Here is a 24,591-nt window from a genome sequence, read left to right on the forward strand (position 1 = left end):
TTCTATCTGCAACTGCAAGAGTTTTGGTTATATATGCGTTCCTCAAGACAGCAGTTTTATGAGAGAAATAACAATTAAAATAAGGAAAGTTGAGCATCTTGTGAAGCTACACTTTGGCTTAAGTTGTACAGGTAGTACTTGATAGAAATATTTGATATTTTGACACATTAGCATTGAGTCATTAACAGAAGCAGGACTTTGAAAGGGTAGTGTCAATAACTTTGTCTATTTCGAAGAAGAACAAGAAACCGAGCTGATTGCATCACATCCTGATTACTCTGTTGAAGCTTTTTTTTTTTTTCTCATCAAAACAAATTTTTTTTTCTTGTCATTTTAAAATGTTTTTTTTTTCTAGAAGGTAAATTTGCATCTTCTTTCTCCTATTATGACTATAGTTTTGTTATTAAGCAAAGGTCCTCGTAGCGTGGCCCTCGTACGACTCCCGTAGGGGATGATTTAAATCGACACTTTTTGAAAAGATTTTCTTTTATTTGAAATTTTTATCTTGGGAGGGTTGAAGCAGGAAAATAATGTAACAAAATTTAATCAGGTATGAAAAAAATCTTAAGAATCTTTTTCCAAACCATTCAGCCCGACCCTTTAAACCCAACTTTAAACCCCGTGTTTACCAACAGCTCTCTTATACCAGCATGAAATTGCCAAAGCAAGGTGCCACTTGGCTTCAAACCAATGTTTGTGATCTTAGAAAGAGGTAGAAGAGGGAAGAGGCACATCTTCTTCCTTAACAGTCCTTGAGGTCAAATTGGGGGGGGGGTAATTAATAAAAAAAATTTGCTCAGGCATTTTGTGTGTAGCAGAGGGTGGGGGTGAGCGGAAGAGAAAGGGAGATGGTAATGAAGGAGCTAATTGCTTCCAGTGGATTTTGAAATCGAACTCCGGCCCCCAGTGCTCGGTCCAGGCAGCACACAAATGGAATATTGATGACCGTGGCGAAAATAAGGGGGAAAATGACCCCGCTTTATGGTCAATATGAAAGCCACATATCTGTGTGCAACGTGTCTCAACAGGCAATACATTTCCCCCCGGTTTTTATGGATCAGTGTACACTTACGCCCAGATATGACTCTGCTGAGGTGCGCAAATGCTACCTTGTATCAATTTGCACTCTCTTTTATTCGCAGCAGCGATGCGTTATTGATGGTTTGTAATTGCATCGTAATTATTTGATGGTTTGTAATTCCATCGTAATACTTAATGTGCGTATGGAAGACATGTTCTCGATGGTTGCTTCTTTTTCTATTGCTGCGGTTTGGGGCAAATGGAACGACCGAGCTGGATCTGAATCATAGTTTTAAAGCGAATGTTGCTTTTTCTGTCACAAACTCATACCTGGGACCTAATCTCATTTGTACAAGAGGCATTAAATCCTGATTTTTATGCAAAGATCAGAGCTAATCTTAAAAACTAGCTCTGAGATCAAACCAGTATTTATTTAATTTTTTGGGTATTTGGCTGTTCAGAGGATTATTTCCACAACCAAGTTGAGCATTTCAGCCTGAGGATTGACTCACTGCGATGTCTGGCACTCCAGCTTTGGCTTCAGTTCATTCCTCCCCTGAAATGCTGCCAGCTGAGAAGAAGTAAACAAAAATGCTACATTTGATTATAATAATCCTGTCAAGAGGAATCCTTCTGAACTACGGAAACCTGTTTTGCAATCTGAGCTGCGGTCCTCCGACGAGCTAATTAGAGAAAGGAGGATAGATAAGAAGAGTTGCCATGGCGATCACCTTTGCAGCTTGGGTCAGGTGAGACCAGCACGGGGCTCGGGTTTCTGGCTTAGATGAGAAGGATTTTGATGCTGTTGCTTTGCAGAGAAACACACTTCATAATTAGCTTTTAGTTAGTTTTGCTTTTATAAGTAAAGTTGAGAAACTATCACCATTCTTGTGAAAGTAAGTCATGTAATATCAGTCAGAGAGGATGTGAGAAAAAAGGAAATGGAGCTTCCAAATGAATATTTTCATGTATTAAAGGCAAAAGCTATTCAAACCAACTAGTAACTCATCAATTAACTATCATTAGCAACATCTTTTTAAGCTGACTTCAACCTCCGTTTTAGGTATAACCCTAAAACGGACGTTATTTCATCTGAAATAATGCCATCAAATGTTTTAATGGCATTGGCTAATAGCTTAATAAATGAAATAACCAATTGAAAAGTAATTTCTATGTATTTATCTTTAAGGTTTGAGATTTACCTTTTACTGACAAAAATAGAAGAAATTTGTAAGGAAAACTGTGCTTTTAAAAAAAAAAAAAACTAATTGTAGTTTCTAGGGAGAAATTGTCTCACCACCGTCTCTGGGTTCACTCTACTCCGGATGCTCAGTGACGCCAGCTCGGGCATCGAGCCAGTATAACCACATTGTTGAGATAAGCATCAATATTTCATTAGTCTTCTGAAAGACTTTTTGGAGAAATGGCTCTGGCAGATGATGATGATGATGGAACTGGCATGTCTCATATTGAGTAACTGCAGTATTATCGTTTTGCCGTCGGTGTTCAACCCAATTGTTGGACACAGAAAAGTACAATATTACCCGAGCGTAATCAGCAAGGATTTTGCGGCGCTGTCGACGGCTGATAATTTTCTTAGATCCCGTGCGAGAATGAGAAGACGGGGAATCGTCTGTGTATCCCTCTGTCTCCATGCCTCGGTTTTAATAACGGCTTTCTATTTATCCTCCTGGCACAGGAAGGAATTATTTTACTGTGCCTTTGTTGCCTCCTGTAATATATCCTTTTGTCTGCCGCGTGAAAACTTTGGTTTTGAAACTGCGGGGAGAATTTTTCCATGGCTGGAACGCGCGGCCCGTCGTCCCAGCAGCACCGCCGCCTCGTCCCATTTGTTTTCCTCGCGGTGTTTACCTTCTCGTTTTTTCATTCATCTGTGTCTTTGCCAGCTGCACAACACCGCTCCCTCATGTTTACAGACTGACTGATCCAGCACAACAAACGGACGCATCTGCTAGGTATTCCTTTCATTTCAGTTTTCCCCCAGTCTTGCGCTCTGTGTCATTTTTCTTCTGGCCACACAAAGGAAATTGCAGGACACAGTGGAAATGAAATGACTATTTGAACTTCTATTTTCCTGTCTGCTGGCAGGTAATGACTTCACCATATCAGAATGCCATAGCAACACATTGGTTTGGTTTGCTAACATGTCTTCTTTTGAAGAGACTCACAATGGGTGCTCTGTGCTTGTCAACTTCAGTCACAGAAAGTATTCACACCACTTTAGTGTTCCTTCTTTCTGTTGCATTACCTTCTCAATCTAAAAGAGATTTCAGCATTTTTTTTTCTCTAAGATCAAGACAGAGTATCCTATAATGACAAGCTGTGGTTATAAAATCCAAATGTCAGACTCTATTAAGTGGAAAACCAAAGATTAGAGGTGGGACATTAGAAGAGTCTTCAAAGTCTCTTTTTATGGATTTGTAAATTATTCAGGAATTATGGAGCAGCAACTGAGAAAGAGAAATCAAGTCTGCTTTTCTGTTTGAACCTAAGAACATCTGAGAGTAAATGGTTTCTTGGTGTCCTTGTTCATGTGGCTGTGTAATGATTTCTAATCCTTAAATATGATGGAGCCAAAATCATGATATAAAACTCATACTGATGATTCTAAATGAGCTGTCCAATCATATACAGGGTTTCCCCCAGAAAACTTGCTAAACCCGGCCACCATGCTTTTGAGTTAAAAATGTTTAAAGTTGACAGAAAACTTTAAAATATCACTCTATAGCTATATGTTATTGGAAGATCAGAATATTAATGCCTAAACACCAACTACAAAGTCTTAAAAAGGCAATAATTTAAAAATATCCAACTAAAATAAATAAGCAATGTTAAGCCTGGTGGGGGCACAAGTAAAGCCTGGTGGCCTACCAGGCTTATAATACATTGTGGGAAACTCTGATAAATCTGTAGTCAAAACAAAATATATTTAGTATGAAAAGAAAGTTGCAAGGAGTCTGATCTCTCAAATGAAGTTACTTTCATTTAGTTGTGTGGATGAAGATCATCTTTATTTCATCCGTGTTTCAATTCTGGTTCAAGAGTCAAATGAAGCATCACATTTATAAAAAGATTTTAGAGGCAAAATATAATGAGATCAAAACAGGGCTTAGAGTAGAACCTTGTGGAATGCCACATGGAAAACTTTTATTATTGGTGAACAATATTTGTCTTTTGCTAAGTACAAAGCTTCTGTCCCTAAATAAGTTCTCAACTAACTCTAGAACAAATCTCTTGATATCCATATGACTTTCCCGTCTCCACCTTGAGGTTGTGATAAAAGAAAATCATGAGCGAAGGTGTTGAAGGTAATAATTAGGATTCTGAAAAAAAATCTTGAGGCAGTGTGCAGCAGTACGTTTTGTATTCAGACTAAGTCTTCACACAGATGTGGGGTTTCCTAAGAAAATTTGAGTTGGGATGAAAACGGCTTAATCGAGAACTTTTCAAAGAATGGAATAGATCCAAATGTTCTTTTTGGATGCGAAGGTTCAGCACAGGATGTAATTAATACTTCCTGCCTGAGCTAACCTGATCTACATAAAAAAAAAAGAAATCATAGAAACTGTCAACCATTAGCACATATAGTTCTTTACTTTATGGAAACAGTACCCCTCGTTCACGTTCCGTCAAAACGGCAACTTTATTTTTGCTCAGAATTGAGCGCCCGCCTCATCTCACGTTACGCTGTGTGCTTATCTGAAAAGAAACAGGATCAGGAAGTGACCTTGTAACAACAGGGTAATGTAAAAACTGTAAAATCGGACTATGTTTGATTTATGCATGCCATTAGCGAGGAATTGTGTTCCATCATAAGTAGTCTGTGTGTCTAAGGGCCGTATGTGAAACCTGAAGCCTTGGTCATACAGATAGGATTTTATGATCTGAACTGAATGATGGGTTTATTGCAGCTCTAATTATGTGGAGCAGTGTATGTGTGTGGGTTTTTGTTGGTGTGTACCAGATTGATAGTCATCTTGGATATAACTCCATTAAAATTTTTTTTAAAAGATGTTTTCACCCCTTAAACCTATTGCACATTTTGCCTCGTTACCACCAATAATTTCAGAGTTTGTGTGTGATTTTTTTGTGATAGACCAACACAAAACAGTGCAGAATTGTGAAGTAGAAGACAAATTACAGGTGCTTTACATCTAAAGTATGGAAGATGTGGCATACATTTATACTTTTGATACCCCTAAAGAAACTATAACCCACCGACAGTCAAACACATTAAATAAGGATGTATCAAGTTTGTCCTTACAACATGTCATGATGTGAAGATGAGTTTCAATACTTTTGCAATGCATTTTATTTATTAACTCTTTGTCGCAGTTTGTAATTACACCTGACTTTTAAGGTGCTAATAGGTATTTCAGGACCTTTCAAGATCCTAAGATAAATTGACAAATATTTGTGGTTACGACCAGTAAGATGGAGTCGATTCCAGTTGGTAATGCGCAACAGTAACAATCAGGCTTCCCTATCTTGTCATTTCAGCACGAGAGGAGAATGTGGCCACCTTCCGCGGCTCGGAGTACTTCTGCTACGACTTGTCGCAGAACCCCATTCAGAGCAGCAGCGACGAGATCACGCTGTCTTTCAAGACGTGGCAGCGGAACGGCCTCCTCCTGCACACGGGGAAGTCGGCCGACTACGTCAATCTGGCCCTGAAAGACGGGGCGGTTTCCCTTGTCATCAACCTCGGTTCTGGGGCCTTTGAGGCCATCGTAGAGCCAGTCAATGGAAAATTCAATGACAACTCCTGGCACGACATCAAAGTGACACGCAACCTGAGACAGGTAATCGGGGGTGACGGTGATGGATGGCGTTTGAGGTTTTCTTTTATTTTTGTTGTTCTGTAGAGAAGCTACCTTGAAGAGCTTTGGAGAAAGCATTAAGAAACTCATTTTTATCTTATTGGTTGTCATTTCATCTCTACAGTTTGGAAACATTATTAAGAAAACAGATTTCATTTTTAGTTTGGTTGTGTTGAATTCCTTTTATGCTATATTCATTGCCTTGTTTATTATATGGTAATTTAGTGGATAGGCAAAGTAGCACTGTATAAGGGGATGAGATTTGATTATTACACTCACTAATAAAAAAAGAAAAGAAAATCAGGAAGGATTTGTGTGTAATTTGGTCCACATACAGACCAGTTATTGGTACTTTTTTGATTTGTATTGACCTAGCATGATGAGTAAAGGAGTAGTTTTAGAATGGAGTTGCCAAAGAGTTTTACAGCCCAGATCAGTGTCATAATTGAGGAATAATGTTCTCTAATAGAACTAAGAAACTGCTGTGAGTTGTCGGGGTAATGCTACAAGGAAACCTGTTTGAGCAGCAAAAGATAGGATGATAGAGCAGGGATGCACTGCAAAGGACCAATGTAATCCATGTCCCTGTCTTTTAATTTCCTCATATAAAGAATTGATTTTGTGACGCCTGTTTCTGCTAGATTCAGTTATCAGATAGCAGCAACTTGCTTTCTGATAGCAAGCTACACAGCTAGTCGTCTGCTAGTAGCAGCGTCCTCGCTAGTAGAGACTGGCATACCAAACCATTCTTTGGCAGAACAGAGAGGCTTGTTAGCATTATTAAGAAGATGGATGAAGTGAAATACAGGATAGTCCAAAAAACAGGGTTGAAAGTCCGTCTTTATGCAGGGAAAGACACTGAACTGTTGTACCTCTGGCTGTACATTTAAAGGTAATTCCCTCCATGTATAGCTGTACAACAAGACCACTCAGCTGTAAATAACCCCACAAAATAATTGTAATGCATCTACAAAGAAGAGATCTGTGGCACTAAATGCTAAGATTCCCTCACTACTGCTTGATCACATCATTTGACAGCTCTTTTCAAATAAAAGCCTTTCGAGGCCCATCTCTGGTCTTGATGTGAACCACATTAGGTCCAACACAGACTTCTGGGTGCTAAACCTTCTGCTTGGCAGCTTGTTTCTTTTACAAGCGAGTGAAATATTCAAATCTCTACTTGAAGTTATGAGTTAGGAAATTCTTTCTGTTGGCATAGGGGCTGTTGTTTTCTGCAGCTCAACGATGTCCAATAACGCTCTTGTACTTTTGTAATTATGTAAGCTGACACTGTTTCTGGGTTCCTTTGCTGTCTCCTTGCCTTAATTAGGAAACCGGTTTCTGTTGAAGTATAGCGTTTAAATTTTAATTTAAAGCCAAGTAGGAAGTGTTTGAGTCATCCATTACTGCTTTGCTACAATTACTGTTTTATATTTTCCAATTATTTATAATTAGCTTGTATTTTGCGGTTCAGTGGAGCTAATATGAGTCAGCGGAGTCCTTGTGACGGCTGTAGAAAGATGCCAACGGACTTAACAGAGCTAGCGGTACGTGAAGATAACTCTAGCAGGATGTTGGGTTTGTCCATTGTCCCAGTTGATCTTTAGTTTGTCAGGTAAGACAGCATTTAGTGTTGCTGTCAGAGCAGAAATATGAGTAAATGCTGCTTTTCTATCCCTTTCTGACAGTAAGCCTTGTCCCACAGGTTAGAAAGTAGTTGTAGCAGAAATTCCCAACAGAGGCTTGGTTATAGGCTAAGAGCTGAAGCTTGTCACTTTTCCTCACTGTCTCTCTTTCTTTCTCTGTCATTTCCTTTCCTCTTTCAAAGGAGCACTTTGTTAGACCAAAGGTGGAAAAACACTGCAGGTTTTGCTGGAATCCGAGCCATCCCATGCAAATATCTGACAGGACGTCCGTTTAGCTTGAGTTCTCGCAGGACTCCGGTGTAGGAAATTTGCTTCGGATGGCGCGAAGGCACCGGATTACCGCTGCCTGATCTCTGACGAATCACGTAGTGTTTACTCACCGCTATACTAACTCATCCATGTTGAATTCCATATATTTTGTTTTCTTTACTACTAACCAATTTCTAACCAACTAATGTACTAACTGACATCCTAATTCTTCATCGTTGCTTTTGGTTTTTTGTTTTCTGTCCATCCTTATTAACAACCTTTTTTGTTCACTATTCTGTTGATTTCCTTTCTTCCCCTTTTTCTGGAAAGCAATCAGGCATTGGACACGCTATGGTAAACAAACTACATTGTCTGGTAGATATCATTCTTATTGTCTTTTTTTTGGGTTTGCCGTGTGTCCCCTTCCCCCTCTCTTCTTTTATTCGTTCTCTTTGAGTTCCATCCTAGACACTCTTATCAAAAAATGAGGAGATGGGTTTGTATTACCAGGCAATTCTTTCTTCGCTTCTTCTCAATTTCCTCCCTGACCTGCCAAGAACCTCCTTCTTTACCCCACGATCCCCCATCCTGTTCTTTTCACTTTGGCTTTTACTTTTTTTTCCTCTTTGTTTCTTCCACATTACTACAGATTTCCGACAAGTTAAATAAAGGAAAAGAAAAAGAAATTACTTCTTTGCCTTTAACAGGGGCAAAGTACTTTTTATGTTAATTTTTCACACAAGAAAGTCCCCATTTTTTGTGAGGACTGTCGTCAAGAACTGACAGAAGCTTACCACAATCTCCAAGTTGGTGACACCGAGCCCTAAAAGAGACGCCGCCATAAAAAAAAAAAAAAAACATGGCATCCCTTAACCTCAATTGCGGGAGCTCTGACAGTTGTTTCCAACTCACTATGGCGCATGGCATGCCCACACCTCATCAATCGACCTGTCATCTGCCAAACTCATAGATCCTCAGCCCTACCACCCACAATAACCACTAACACTCTAATCCATTCACTCACCCTCCACCTATCACTGTACCACTCACTCTGCCCTCCCTGTCTGTAGGTTTTTGTAGCATGCTGGTGAAAAGGTGTCTGTGTGTTTCGATAACCCCTGGGCCCATATGCGTAACATTTCAAAGAACCAGCACACTGATCTTGGATTACCGGTCTGGTCTGGTGACACTGACTGAAAAAATACTAGAGATGCAGCGATCGAGGCTTTTACTGGCTGATACTGAGATGTCCAGGGTTTTTTTTGTGTTTTTTTTTTTTTTTTTTTTTTTTTTTTTTTGACCAATTCATTTTTGAAATATAAAAGGATAAATAGAATTTATGTAGTTGCTATAAATCCAACAAAAAATGGGAATAAATCTCTTCCAGTGTTATTAAAAAAACCTACATTTCAATTATTTGAATTCTCTGTCATTAGGGGAGTAAATGATTTTTTTATACGTTTTTTTTTTCTGCTCAGATAATGAAATAAAATATTAAAGTTGGTACCGATTCATCAGTGTAGAAAAGAGCTTTAAGTAACTTTTTGGCATATAAACCAATGTACACCATTTTAAAATACTTAGAGAAATTTGTACTGGGTTACTATGTATCTTTAAAACACTAGTTGTGTTTAACAATCAGAATTCACATGTATTTTAATGTCAAAATATTTATAAATGATCTGTGAAGCTTTGTTAGATATCCTAGGTGAACAAACATAGTCATAATGATCAATTGTTGGGATGTTTAAAGCAGGATTGAATTCCAAAAGGTCCCAAGTTTTTGAACATCTCGTAAAGTGTTGTTCAATTCATCGTTTGAAAATAGAATATGGCATAACCTCCGTTTCTTTTCAGTATATATAGTAGTTTTAAATAAAGTAGAAAATTATAAGATTATCCCAATTCATGCGTCAGTGATCATTAATACTCTACTTTTTCCAAATTAAAAAAAGGATTGCAATATTTACTTCTGCTTCAGAACACCTTAACAAAGCTGAATTCAGTAGCCTTGACTCCAGATTAAAGCCCGAGTTAAAATAATCAACAGGCAAAAAAAAACATAATTAACATAACTATTTTTGTGATTTATAAAAAAAAATAAAAGTGTGTAACTGGAACAAAACTAAAAGTTTAGTAAATATATTACAAATATTAATCAATGTAAAATAAGTATTCATTTTTGTATGAAATTAAATTTGATGTTTTAAGGAACTGAATAAGAACTAGAGCCTGGAAACTCATTAAGACTTTTACGGTGATAAAATAAGATTCTGTCCTTTTCCACCGTCTAAGACTGCATAGACAGCTTAACTTTCGTGTAAATCCAACTAAAAGCATACAAAATATGTTGGTGAGGTTAGAAATCGAGACGAGTTGCAGTTATGAGTTTGGATATGTTTTACAAAAACGATAAAGAAACATACAATTTTGCAGTATTTGACCTGGCTAATTGGGCCAGTTGATTGGTGCGTCTCTAGAAAACAAAAAACAAAAAAAAAACATGACACTCGATCTAAACCTGATCAGAGATCAGACTCTGCTGTTCTGCGATCTTGCTCGTGTATGGGTTCCGGTCTTGCATGAGCCTCTGTACCATGTGTGCATGTTCCAGATCTGTATGCCACCATCAAATCCACGTTCCATCTCCAGTTAAAGTGTGCTTAATTTGCTTTTCTAAGAGTTTTGCCTTTGGTTTGCACATTGATGTGGTGTTAAAAAAAAAATTAAGAAAAGCCTCCCTTTGTTTTGCATGTGCGTGGATTTACAGATGTAGATGTCCAGAGGAGTGTGTGAGACAGTTTGAATGAGAGAAGGTGTGTGTTGGTCTGTGTATGTATGCGTGTGTCTGCAGTAAGAGATAAATCCCGAAACCTAAGACAAGTGGGATCAATTTGTCCTTGGTTTGAACATTGTACTAACCCTCTCCCAACCTGAAGTTTCAGAATCAAACCTAAGATCCATACTCTTACCCCCATCAAAGATAAAGAAAATATGCCTGTGTCATATTTTCTTTACCTGTCCTGTGAATCCTTTGGCAACAAAAAATCCCATTAACCCTCTTTCTCCCCCCCAAAAAAATAAAAAATCTAACCATTCTCTGGTCCAAAACAAGAAAAAGCTTCAAGGTACCAAAAGAAAAGAAAAAAGTTCATGAACCTGAGTTGAAATGCAGACCAAGGAAGGAAATGTGCTTTGTACACAACACAGGAGCGAATTCCAGAGTGTAATAGCTTGGCTTTGGCTATGTGTTGCTCCCCAACAGGTGACAATCTCCGTGGACGGCATCCTCACCACCACCGGCTACACTCAGGAGGACTACACCATGCTGGGCTCCGACGACTTCTTCTACGTGGGCGGGAGCCCCAGCACGGCGGACCTGCCGGGATCTCCAGTTAGCAACAATTTCATGGGCTGCCTCAAAGAGGTAAAGAGACATTATTAAGAGAGCAGTATATATCGATGTATTACTGCTTCATATGCTCAGTGCAGTCGCACAAACAACGATTTTGGAGCCGTGCTGTCATTTAAGCAGCTGTTAGCGCTCTGTTAAACAGAAAAGTTGTTTTTGAAATGCACAAAAATGGCTATCAAAACCCTTTGAAAGGCCCAGGAGGGTAAGTGGGGATGAAGGGTGGGGCAGGATAAAATTGAATTATCAATTAAAGGCGCTGAGTTAGCAGAGGAGGAATCAGACTTTCAATATCCCTTCACTTAATCTAATTCATAACACTTACTGCAGTTGGTGAGCAAGAAAAATACCCCAAAATTGCTTCTGTCACAGGCAATTTGCAGAATTGGCTTGAGTGTGTGGCTAAAACGCCTCCCGATGGGCAGCGTTTTCAAAGAGATATTTGCTTCTGATGATACAAGGCAAAACTGGACAACTCATTCTATACATGTTGGCTCTTTGAGCTCACCAGTTGTGAGAAAGCATGTACTAATTGCTGGTGTTTTAAACATTTCTCCACCTTGCTAACTCTGAAGTAATCTCTGCTGTTTGAGTAATTGTATCGCCTTTTACGTTCGTTTAAACTTCTCAGTCCCTCATTGTAATAATGACGTGATGGATTTTATTTGGCCCCTTAGAACCACGAGACAACATCATACAGGGTGTCGTTTCTATAGTTACACAATCAAAAATAATAAAATAATTTCAGTTGTTTGTTGTAAGAGGAAAAAACACAGGGTTTCATTTTCCATAGTCATATTTCCACCATGCTGTTTATACAAATGACAAATTTATTAAGCAAGCATAATATTTAGTTTGAAGCTAAACATTTTGCTAAAAGTTTAAAAGAAATTGACTACTAAAATAAACCTGGGTCTCGCTAACCTCTTTTCTTAAACTCCTGCTCGCAAGGTTCAGGAGTTGCCTCTTTATCTTTGTGTTTTTCCCTCCGTTTTTGAACATTTTAGCTTAAAACAGAGGATGAGCCATTTTAAATACAGTACAGATCTCTACCAGCCTGACCCACATGAGTTTACCCAGAGGCCTGCAAGACCTGGCTTTTATTTTGATAGTCTACTTCTGCTCATTGGCAAGTACATTTGCATATTTGCTTATAATTTAGCTAATTAAACACTTAGCCACAACATAGCTAAATAATTAACTGACCAATTAAATATTTAGTTTGACTTTAAGGAATACGATGGTATAAGTAAGACTTTGAAAAATGAACCTCTTTTTTTTCCCCCTCTTACAATAACAGAAAATATTATGTAACGTCATGATGCTGTCATGTCAGTGTGAACCTATGTCTCAGAGGATAGCTGTGGAATCGCTGCCTTAAAACATATAACCATATAACGTCAATAACTGTAAGTTTACATTTTAGCACAATCTTTTCCCCTGAAGCTAACAGAACAGATCAATCTGATTTTGTGCTTCAAGTCCATAGTACAATTTATTTTAGTTTTCTGTATAAAGATATCAAAGTGGTTTTTTTTAGTTTTTGTAACTGTATTTCAAAACACTTTCTCATATCTTTAGGTTTATTCTTTTGGCATTAATATAAATTCTTATGTTATCAACACAATTTTTCACCCTATTTATCCTGGGTGTTTTATTTACTACTTCTTTTTTTTTTTTCAAACCTGGTACATCTATTAATGTTCTGACTGGCTGAGTGAGCTACCAACCAAAAACAGGATGGTACACACCTGGTACACAAAAAACAATATACTCTCATATATATCAGAGTATATATGAGAGTATACAGCAGCTACAGCTGGTTTGGTATGGTTTATGAAAAGTCACCTTGTCCACAGTGATGTGAATTTCTTCAGACTGCCTGTTGTTTCATCGGTCATTAATCTCTATGTTCTATAACCTAATCCTAATCTATGACCTCATGGTAAATATTGATAAAGAAACACATTAAGGAGCAATAATTTCTTCCTTCTGATCAATATCACTCGATAAAGTTTTCATCCTTGAAAAATGTGTCTTCGCTTCCTTTTTGCATCCTGAAAGGATTTAGCTTCGTCCAGCAGCTAAAATATGCAATGTGTTGTTCAGATAAGCTTCCAACAGACTCAGCTGTATAAACTCCACAAGTTTGGGCTAATTGCTTGCCTTAGAATAATCCCACAGTCTTTTAATTTGCTCCAAATGATTAATGAAAGTTCTGTGGAGACGTCGTGTGGCCCAGTGTTTTGCTTACTGATGCACAGTGAGTTCACATCCAAGCTTTCTCACCAATATTCCAGCGCAGCTTCTGTCTACTCATAATTCGTCATGTTAATTATGTTATATAATGTATGTATGCACTCAATCCAAAACACAAATATGGGCCCAATCAGGCACTTTGAGCAGTAAGGAAACATTCATTTTCAAGGATTCACCTATGATTCATAACAGATTACCATCAAAAAAAGTTCATAGAACATCTGGTTTAGTAGAAATCATTAACGCAGACCTCATTTAACTTTCACAATTTCTTTAAAATTGCCTCCAGGTGAATAGATTGATTATTTCTTTTTTTCCCCGGTCACATGTGTGCAGTGCTCTTCAATGAACCGCTTGGTTCTTCCATAATTTAAATCACGCACTTCGGCAGCCAGTTGTCTGTTTACATATCCAGATGTTAGCGGTAATTTGGAGTCTGGCCTCCAGCAGAACCGAGAGATGTGCTGGAAATATTCAATATTCGCTCTCCTTCGAGCTGCGCTTTGGCTCCCGTCGCTTCCTGGGGGAAATATCTGGCTCTTTAGCAGCTCGGTGTTTAGCTGTGTTCATTAAGCGCTCGCTAACTTTCCCCTGGCTTTGCATAGGCATTTGTGTCCTTTTGCGTGTTCCCAATATTATGTGAGGAAGTGTGACTCAGCGTGAGCTTGCCCTTGACTTTGCGGACGTGAATCAGCGGACTCTGGAGTCGTGATGGTGCTGCTTGATCGCTGACTGTTTATCATATGTTGTTCCATTAGAGTGACATGATGCTGTCTGCTCTCTAGATCACACCACACCATGTGATTTGCCTTTTACTCTAGGTATTGTTTCTTTCATCTTGTTTGATTCTCTGCCATGTATTTACACATGTAATCCATTTGCATTATGGCTTTTGCTCCTCAAATCATATTCATTCCTTCCTGCCCCTTTATTTGTCTTCTAATTCAGTTTCCCGTTAAAACGACTAAATGTTCTGTTCTCCTTTACTCAGAACAGCAAGTCAGGATTTCTCTCAGGCGGTGTACATAATCTGTAAAGTGTTTTGTACCTCTTTAACTTTTTCCCACATTTTGTCATACTGCAGTCGCAAACTTGAACATCTTCCATTGTGAGCATGCATTTGTATTCAAACCCTTTGTAGAATTGTCTTTTTTTGTAATTACAGCTGCTGTGTGTTGAGGGTATACTTCTACTGGTTTTGCACTGCAGTTCTTCTAAATGGATCAAACTCAGTCTGATTGGATGCAGAGTGTCTGAGAATATCAATTTTCAGGCTTTGCCACTAGGTCTGTCACAATAACAAATATTTACTGGACGATAAATTGTCCCAGAAGTTATTGCGATAAACGATAACATTGTTGCTTAGAGACAATTTCCAAACAATAAGGCATAATAATGAAAGAACACATCCTCAGAGGCTAATAAACTTAGAATTTTAATGAACATTTAAAACTGGACCTTGAAGAGATTTTAAATATCCAACATAAACAGAAAAAACTAATAAAATTAATTATGAATTTCATAATTTTTTTGTCCTTTTTTTGTCCTAACAAAAAAAGGACAAGTTAAGACAAAAGCACCAAACTTAAGACTTTTATCATCCAGATTTTAGTATATAGACAAAAATGATAAATCATGCAAAGGAAAATGATTGAACTCATTTTAATTTATCATTAATTGATTTATTGTTAATTGTGACAGGCCTACTTGCCACAGATTCTCAATTGTATTTAGAAGTGAACTTTAACCAGATCATTGTAAATCTGGATGCTATTTGCTGACTAATGCTTTCTAATGATAACCTTGACTACGTAGGAGGATTAGAGTGGATGGGGATTGGGGGGGGGGGGGGGGGAATAAATACTTTAATCTCAGAATTCTGAGAATAAGTCAAAATTCAGTGATTGGTCAGAAATCTGAGTAAAACAATATTTCAGTGGTTCTAATCCTCTTCCATAGTGAGATGAACTTTTTACGTAATAATGACATCTAAAGAAAAGTGGAAGTGCTGTTTCTTTATGTCTCATCATGTGGTTCAATGTTGAATTCTACTTTTAGATTTTGATTTTTAATATTAGTTATTGTCCTTTTTTTTACTGAAGTTCTTGTTTTGTCAGTAATCTGTCATTTCTATTGTCCTTGTTGCTGACTTTTATCACTTTTGTCACTCACAGGTCTTCAGAATGAGAAAAGCCCAACAATTATTATTTTATGTTCATGAAAGTAAATTAGTTGGATTTTTTAAAGATATGTATTTGAATTGTAGGATGAGCATACGAAAAGTATGGGGGTAGATTCAGGGAAAGGAACATGCAAAAACACCACAATACCCCAATTTGAACAAAGATATATTTGTTTTTTCATCTGCTTACGTCATGCTTGGCATCATTTCTTGGTAAAAACTCCCTTCACTCGCAACTTCTGAACTTTGGAAACCCATCTTGTTCATCGCCATCGGCAAAAACAATTGTTAGCCCAGGTATGTAGCTACTGAACATGCTAACCATTCATGCTAACCATTTGTGAGGCGGAGTTTGGGCATCGTCTCAGGAGGTCTCCATAGCTGCTAGAAGCTGTTTCAGTGCACTATGGTATTTGTAGTTTGGTTGGTCTGGTAGGCCATTAATAATAGATATATGAAATCATCTTGTGGGTCGAATTCAATTGCATTGGGGGGCAAATGTGCTTTGCTTGCCTTGAGCTGCCACATTTCTCCATTAGCGACAGACCCCAGATGGCATTGTGTGTAATTTGTCACCCAAGTTTAAATGATTTGAGCTTGGACTCCCTGTTGCGGAACACCTCACTTCACTTTTGCAAAAGATGCTTTTGAGTCTCATTATCAATTGCTAATTACTAATTTTCCATCACTAATTAGGAGCAGTAGAGTTAAAATGTACTGGATATGATTTCCTTTCTTTCACCTTTATAACTGTGTTCTACTTTGTACCATACAACATCCCCATAAAAAAAAAGGAGAAAATGTATTAGTGTTCAGCATGGACAATTTTGCAAGGCACTGCAACGTAAACATTCTTCCTGACAAGATATGACTCTTACAAAAATGTTTTGTCACTACCATTACAACTCTTTCAAGTGTTTGGTCTTCTTTCACCAATGAGCCACTCAAGGAAGAAGTACCATCCGCACAGTGCACCTTCAATCTTGCACTTTTCATTGTGGGTCCTTCTGAAAACACGAAAGCCTTGAACGGAGGCAGGAAGAGGAAGAGCCACATGAGTGAGAGACAAACACTGTAATGTGGAAGTAGATTATTGGCAAAAGGAGGATGGCAGATGACAGGAAAAGACAGGTACATGTCGGATAGATGAGAGTAAAATATGATTTTCAAAGTGGATGAAATGGTCCTGAGGAACATTGTTGTGGGTTTAGTCACACAATATGTTGCAGGCTGTTCTAAACAAAATGCCAACACTTTCAGTACTCTCCGAATGGAGGTGATGCATAGAGGAAAAGATATGTTTGAAGTAAAGACCTTAACTAAACATCATTACCAAAGGATCTAGGGAGGGGGACGAAGGGGTGGTACTTTCCCTAAGTGGACCGGACATCGACATGCTGCTGTGAGGTGGCATTGAATCCATGGTGACTGAAGTGGTCGGGGCATAATTGTGATAGAATAGCATTCTGGGGACAAGGAGTTATGCCCTAATGGGTGGGAGGCTGGTTGTGCCTGCTGGAGCCTGCATGGTTTTTGGGGTCATGGGTAGGCTGGCAGGTCACCTTGCTTGCCTGGTTTGGGTTCTCCCAGACTTCTCCCACCTGGGAGCTCTGAGAGGTCTGTAGCCTTGGCTAGCACTGCATTGGTGTGGGCGCAGGTGGAACAAGCAAAAGAAAATCGTTACCTTCCATTGTGAGCCCTATTTATAGCTGGGACATGAGTATTTGTTTTTTGTACTCTGCCTGGGGCCGCAGCGAAACCCCAGTGTTCTTATAGATATTCAGAAATTACTTTCACTGCCACTTACAATGAAATCCTTTTGCCGATACTAAATCAAAAACAATCAGTGGGCTGCTTGTCAGGTATCTGGAAGTGTTTCGAGTGTCATGAGAGTTCGTTTCCATTTTTCTGTTTTAGTAAAGTATGAAATTCTGTGTTGTTAAATTTCAACAATCCACCTGGAGAGCTTACATTAGCACACTCGCACAAATAAAGAAAAAGTTTGTTTAGAGACTGTGATCATCAATTCATATTGTAATTTCAAACCAGGGAGTGTTTTATTTTGACTTTACCTCTGCTTCAGGGTACGCCATGAGGCCTTTGGACCAAAATACACAAGAGACAGCAATTAGCTCAGGAAATGGAGGGCTTCTTAAGCTGCACACCCCCTTGTGGTAATTTAGGGACATAGCAACTTAACACAGCAGAAATGTTACAGTGGCAAAGAACATTGTATATTATCATCATGGAAAACGGTAATGAAATGCTGTTTGTAGTAACACTAACATATGGGAGATTAATAATATGGAAAAGTTTTTCAAGCCAAACATCAACTTCCTGTTTTCGTACAATTTGGCTTTAGCATTATGTCTTCATTAGCAGCTACAGAAAGTTTGAAAACCAGCACATAAAACCACTTAATTGTGAATAAGACAATACACGTGTTTTTGTTGGATTTAATAAGCAAATTGTCAGTGGAAATAATTACCCAGATAACTGAAGCTGAAGTCTACACTCCGCTCTGTCATATTCATGGGTAGTTGTGGTAATGTGGAAAGAATAAAAGTCTGTCTAAACTTTTTTTTGTTTGTGTTTTTTTTTTTTTTACACAATTTTCACCTAATGTGTGAACAAAACTAATAGAACAAACAAAAAAAATAAGGCAAATCACGTGGGCATCTGGGTATTATTCTCAGGAAGAAGCAAAAAAAATTACAACTCTGTAATCCTGCCAGCGGCAGAAGGGTGAAAGTCTTTCATGAAGTGATTTGTTTAGAACAAAAGTCATTTTTTGGTAATTTACAAAGATGACAAGTTGAATTTGCTTCCAATCATGGCATCCTCTCTCGGGGTTGGTTAATCTAATTCTGTATGAATAAATAAGCAGCTGCTGTTTGGAATGCCTAGCGCCATGTCGTGAAAACACTCTTGTAGATGCAGGAGGAACTCAAACTATTGCATATTAAGTATGTCAGAGATGATTTTTGTAACTGACGGGGTAAACATTATTTTTTTTCGGTTTCTGATTGTTTTTTTTTTGTTTGTTTGTTTTTACACAATAGTAATGAAAAGCCAACTTGCAGCTGAGATTCTGAAGGATGTTAGAGTTGGGGGGTGAGGGGAACTGCGCTGTGGAGGGTGAAGGGTTTTGTTTTGAGCTGCAGCCTCAGCAGCATTCTCTGTGAGTTCATGGACAAGTTAATGTGACAGATTGAAAGGGACGCTTTATCTGTGTGTGTGTGTGCATGGATTTGTGGTTGGAGGGTAGTGGTGGCGCCATGCACGTCGTCGTGAATAGTGCATCATGTGGCAACGGTGAGGTTTCCTGCTTAGACGAGCTTAGCCCCATTCTCTTTATTTTGTCAAATTAAAGGCTCATTTCACACAAATCACAAAATATATCTTCACACTGTCACAAGGATGTTGTTTTGGAGTGACTTGCCACTGCAGTGCTTTTTACAATTATCTCTCTTTTTTCTTTTTCTTAAGTTCAACTCTACAAACTAGATTTAGTCTTTTTATACAGTGCCTTGCAAAAGTATTCTCAGCCCTTACCCTTTATTCACTTTGCCACATTTGACTTTGATTTATTTTAATGGGATTCTATGTGATATTCCAATGCAGTTTTAGCTATGAATTTGAAAAGAAAATGATTCATGATTTTTATTTATTTATTTTACTAATATAAACCTAAGATATGTAAGTGAATATTTTGTATAGCTACATTCCACTGCAATTTGAACCAAATGTCAGTTTGAGTATTTTCCTGTAGCTGCACCTGGAAAACAGTGGATATTTTATCCACTGCTATTTTTAAGATAATCAGTCTGGTTGGATGGGGCTGTACTACAGAAGAATTGGATTCAGGTCTGGACTTTGGCAGGGCCATATTAATATACATATGCTTTGAGGTATTGTAGCTATTTACGTTTTCGTCTGTTAGATGACATTTGTTGTCTTGTCAATGGATTCAAATGTGTGCCTCAAGACACTGCATTCTATATTTGAAGGGGCAGTATCACATACAATTGACGTTTTTGAGCTTTACATCATTTTATTATGTCATTCCCTCATCAAATACATAACTGCCGTGTTGCCTTGATTCATACATGGATGTTTTAGGAACTCCTTGACTCTCCCACGGCAACTATTCAGCTGTGAAAAACACCTGGGTGGACCTAACCCCGCCTTCAGGAAGCAGCTCGTCCTCTGAGCTGCAGTTTCCAAGCTTTCGCCTCATAGAGCAGCCCAACTCCCTGACTCACCCCACTCAGCTCCTTCAGACTAGCCAGCAGTAATTAGCAAACAACTGGAGGAACTGTACATCAGCTAAGCTGATTGTACAAGCTGCTTCTTTGCACAATGTTGGTAAAAATGTTGTTAAAGGTTTAATGGAGAGGCCATGTTATGATGACTTCCTGAAGGCGTAGTTTCAGAAAGAGCAGGAGTTTTTTAAAGGGACTCAGGCCCAATGTCAACGCGTTAAATTGCTTGCAGGCAACTAAAGACATTTGCTTCTCATGTATCTATCTGTGCATCTGAACGATCCGTCTCCTCTGCAGAGCCTCACCTTCTCGTATCTTCAGTTTACCTCAGTGCGATTACCTAGCTCCTTCATTAACACCGAGGTTAAATCAGCAACAGACAGCAGCTGCAGCCGCGGCCAAAAGGGACACGATCACTGATCTGGAGCAGATTAGGTTGTGTGATTGCGTGCTACGTGTCCTGTGCGCCTCCTTGGCACTCCAACCCACTTGCCCTTTTCCCTACCCTCACCTCGCTCCTTGCAGCCTCACCAAGGCTAGATCGATGAACCGTCCTGGAAGCAGAGATGCTACGTCTTGGCTTTATGGAGTCGTTTCAGGCCTCCTGTGTGTGGCATTACGAATGAGGCCCATAAGACTGTTGATAAGCTAACGGATAGTTCAGCCATGACAAACCCTAAGATGGAGGTGTATATAAATTTATAAATATAAGCTGCAGTACTCTTTGCTTCTTTTATGACATCCTTTCGATTGCATTATCGATCGGCCCGCAACAGGCCGGATGAAATCGTAGAAATGGGATGCTTGATTAGTACATATCACAACAACATGGCCGTATCTTTGTTTGCAAAGATTTTTTTTTTCACAGCAAATCTGAAGGCTGTAAAGCCTGTTGTAAGGTTTTACTCTTCATAAATATTCGCTCCACGTTGTTTAAATTTTGCCAGGTGTGTCTTGATGGAGGGTCTCTGAGCAACTTTGCACCTAAGACATGTACGGTGACCATCACAGAGCTGTGAGTAAAATGTTCTTCATAGCAAATGAGAAACATTAAAGCGCCTCTCCTTCTGTTTTCATGTAATATTTATGTTGTTCTCCCACCCGAGAGAGGTCTGAAAAAGTGTGCTGGAAGTAGAATACAAGGTGTTAAAGTGCTTTGAAGAAAGAAAGAGAGAGAGAGAGAGAGAGAGAGATAACCAGGGTTCAGATTTCACCTACAGAGCTCCAGCAGCATTTTGTGTGAAATCCCCGTTTATGATTTGGCACTATGATCTCATTTGAGTGGTTGCTTGGTTAATTGCTACTTATAAAGTGATGCCTTGATTTTCTCCGAGTGAGCGGTTAGCTGGAAGCAGGAGCAAACGAACGCAACGAGCAGAAACAAATCATATTAGCTCGCACAAAAACCGAATAGTCGTAAAGGTTGGATTTTCAAATTTGCAGCCTGTGCAGCCTAAAGGATCAAGAGAATTTTGTCAGCCTGTGTTTTCATAAAACATTAGTTTTTTTTATTGACCTGCAACAAAAAATCATCTAGCAGTTAATTAATCCTTAGTAATATTACAGAATTGAAGTTTGTCTGGCAAAACAAACGCTTTAAACCAGTTTTCTCCAGTACACAGTGCGATGTTCTTGTCTTCCGTCTGTCACCGCAGGTGGCAGCGACATAGATGATGTGCACAGCACTTCATTGAAAAACAAAATATCGTAAGAAATGTTGTGATTACATAAACCATATTTCAAAATGAGCTTTCAAGAGGCTCAATTACAGACACATAAACTTTTCAATAAATTGGAAAGTCTCCAAAATTACCATTCTACCTCCCATTTATGAGTCCTCCCTAAAGTTTGCTAACATTGTTTTTTGCTGAAGCTGTCCCCAACTAATTGAGCCATCATTTCCATTATAGCTCTAAAGATGGTGTGTAATATCTAGGTCAGTGTCAGATCCTTCAAATTACATTAATTGTGAGTTGAGCTGTCATTAGATCTCAGGTTAGGGGTTAGGGTTGTTTGTTTGGTTTGAGATCAGGAGAACTTGAAGGCCAAACTAAAGTGGAGCATCATGTTATGGGTTATAAACAACATCAAAAAAAGAGAGAAAAACTTGAGTGCCATTTTTCTTTGCTAGTTAGTCCAGTCCTTCATTGCTCCTCTTGCATCTCTGCGTACAGTTCATTAGTTGGAATAAACTAAATATGCTTGAAACCGGGAAGCTAGACTGTGAAGGATCTCAGAAAGCAGGCAGACATTCTTATACTTTACATAATTTCCCCCTCTGAAGATATGCTTTTAAATTGGATGATGGTGAAATATAAATGACTTCTTATCTAAATATATTTATGCATGAGACAAAACATGCTTGGCTTCGTAGTGATTATGTAGTTGGTAAATGTCATAGTAAAGAAATCATTATGTTTTACGCCATGGCATTGCATTTTATATACAAGCTATACAAGCTGTTGTCTTAGCAGCATTGATAATCTCAATGAACAAATGTTACATTTATGTGTCTATGGTCTGTGTTAAAATATTAGCATTTATAGGGCCCCTGAACCTCTGGGGGCCTCATGGAGCTGCTGACTTAATTTGGATTAAACAGAAGTGCAAATAATTGATATTCATTTTTGTTGTGTTTTTTGATTTGTTGTTTTTAAGTCTAGATGTGGGTCTAAATATTGTTTCACTGGCGATGTCTTCCCATAACATATAATTGCCCTGTAATGTTTTTATGTTTCCTGTCTGCGTAACATCTTTTAAGAAAATAGCACGGTGGACCGCCGGTGGGCCGCCTCGGTGGGCCGCCGGTGGACCGCCTCGGCGCCCCGACCACCGGGCTACGCAAGTTTTCTCAGGGAAGCCTTGATGTTGTTCAGAGCAAAACGATTAAGAATGCGTTCAAGAATTTTATTACATAATGCTGTATTAATTATGTTTTACATTTTAAAACCCAATTTCATTACGTTATTACATGATGTGACGTTACATGGTGTCTATTGAAATCACTAAAACATTCAACATACCAATCTCTAAACATCTATGCTTTTATTGGCAACTCAATTTGTGGGCCGTCTTCATATCCGTTGCTTACACATTTATAGCTGTGTCACAACTGTCAGTAAAATTTACCTGTAAAGTCTATTTATAAATCATAATGATGTTCAATTAGTTTACATCTATGTGACCATCCCTCTATCTTGATAGTTTTGAGCACTTTTTTCCCCCCGGCTTGTTCAAAATTACCTATTCACTGTCGTCAGACTCTGGCTTTTTGGTCACGTTACAAACTCTTTGGTTTTACTTATTTGTTGATTATTAAAAAAAAAAAAGAAAAAAAAAGCAGAGGGTTAAAAGGGAACTTATTTTCGTCTCGTCATTTAACATTCGGCGGTTGGCGTCTTTTAAAACACATTAGATGTGTTTTGCTGAAAAGACGTAACAGTTTTTACTGGGGTTCAGCCTTGAATAGTTTCATCGGAGGTGTCAACACTTCTGAACAAGACAGGTGTACAGAGGCTCACAGGGTGTGAGGCTGGGGCATCACACTGCTACCAGACTCTACTGGTGTGTTTGATAGAAAATAATAGTGTATTTTTGCGTGTGTGTAACACTGCTAATGTGCGCTGCCCTGAACTTTTCCCCAAATGACTAAATACCAAAACATACTGTTCAACTGAGTATAGTGGTGGTTAGTGGGTTTTTAAGAAGTTGGTAATTGTTTAATGTAAAAAGGGTTTATTTTTACACAAGTAGGCAGATTGAAGATTTAACTGAAGTGTTTTGTCTGGTCCGACTCCTCTCTACAGAGACCAGCATCAATCTTCCCTGTATTCTGGTTACTATATTCAATGGACTTCAACTGCCAGCCTTTAGTCCCCTCTTGCATTAATCACCCTTTCACAGATTTAACAAGATTTATGTTTTTGACATCTGAATCCTCCTACAGTAGGTTGAGTTGTGAACATGCCACCTTACTGTCCAATCCACCTTTGCTTCTAGTTCATATCCTTCCACTTTCATCCAACCAAAACGAAGGGCAGAAGGTTTATTGCCTGGCATTTCCAGGTGCCTCTCTGTTGAGATAAGGTTTTTCATTTTACCTAATGGTGGTCATCAGCTATAGTCTAATTGGAGTGAATACAGCATTAAGACTCTGCGAGGAGCTGGGTAGAGCATGAGAATGAAGGGATTAGAGGATAACAAGTACTCAGGGACCGCTAATGTTTACTGGTGTATAAGTAGACCCATTTCTCAATCCTTTTGCGCCAAGTTATCTTGCATAGCTAAAAATCCATCTGTTTCTCTGCTTTTGTTTATTTATTAATTCAATCTACATTTAGCTGTTTGTGTAATTGCGTTTTGAGGCAGTGGTATTGATTTTAAAATCTGCACACACATGGTATTATCTGGAAGCAGTTTCACAATGAGGTGTGTTTCAGAAACAAGGCTCTTGACTTTAAAGGATGTAGTTTCTGATGAAGTTTCATCAAATCAAATGTCCTTTGTGCAACTTGATCAAGATAAAACAGACTAAATATTTGCCAGACCTACGTTTTCCTGCACTTGATAGTTAGTGCAGCTACTGTTACGGTGCCATAGAAACCGGCCTTTTCTATGATTGTACAAAAAAACACTAACTGTAATTGTATCCAAAATCAAAAATCGGAAATGAGATTTGAGAATGCACACAAGATCACAATTACAGGTAAAAGTTCCA

At 38.6% G+C, this 24,591-nt stretch overlaps 1 protein-coding gene across 13 annotated transcripts in view; it reads left to right on the forward strand.

The window, feature by feature from the left end:
* The window catches only part of nrxn3b (neurexin 3b), a 533,834-nt gene that overhangs the window by 235,720 nt on the left and 273,523 nt on the right, over positions 1 to 24,591 (forward strand). For 11 of the 13 annotated variants that reach the window (XM_044106666.1, XM_044106675.1, XM_044106665.1 and 8 more), the window contains 3 exons: positions 5,542 to 5,843; positions 8,087 to 8,110; positions 11,022 to 11,183. In XM_044106666.1, the coding sequence (XP_043962601.1) occupies positions 5,542 to 5,843; positions 8,087 to 8,110; positions 11,022 to 11,183 (488 nt within the window). The remainder of the gene's footprint in view (positions 1 to 5,541; positions 5,844 to 8,086; positions 8,111 to 11,021; positions 11,184 to 24,591) is intronic. The other 2 variants (XM_044106668.1, XM_044106671.1) reach the window with 1 other exon arrangement.

This window comes from Gambusia affinis, linkage group LG22, assembly GCF_019740435.1.
Source record: "Gambusia affinis linkage group LG22, SWU_Gaff_1.0, whole genome shotgun sequence".
Lineage (NCBI taxonomy): Eukaryota > Metazoa > Chordata > Actinopteri > Cyprinodontiformes > Poeciliidae > Gambusia > Gambusia affinis.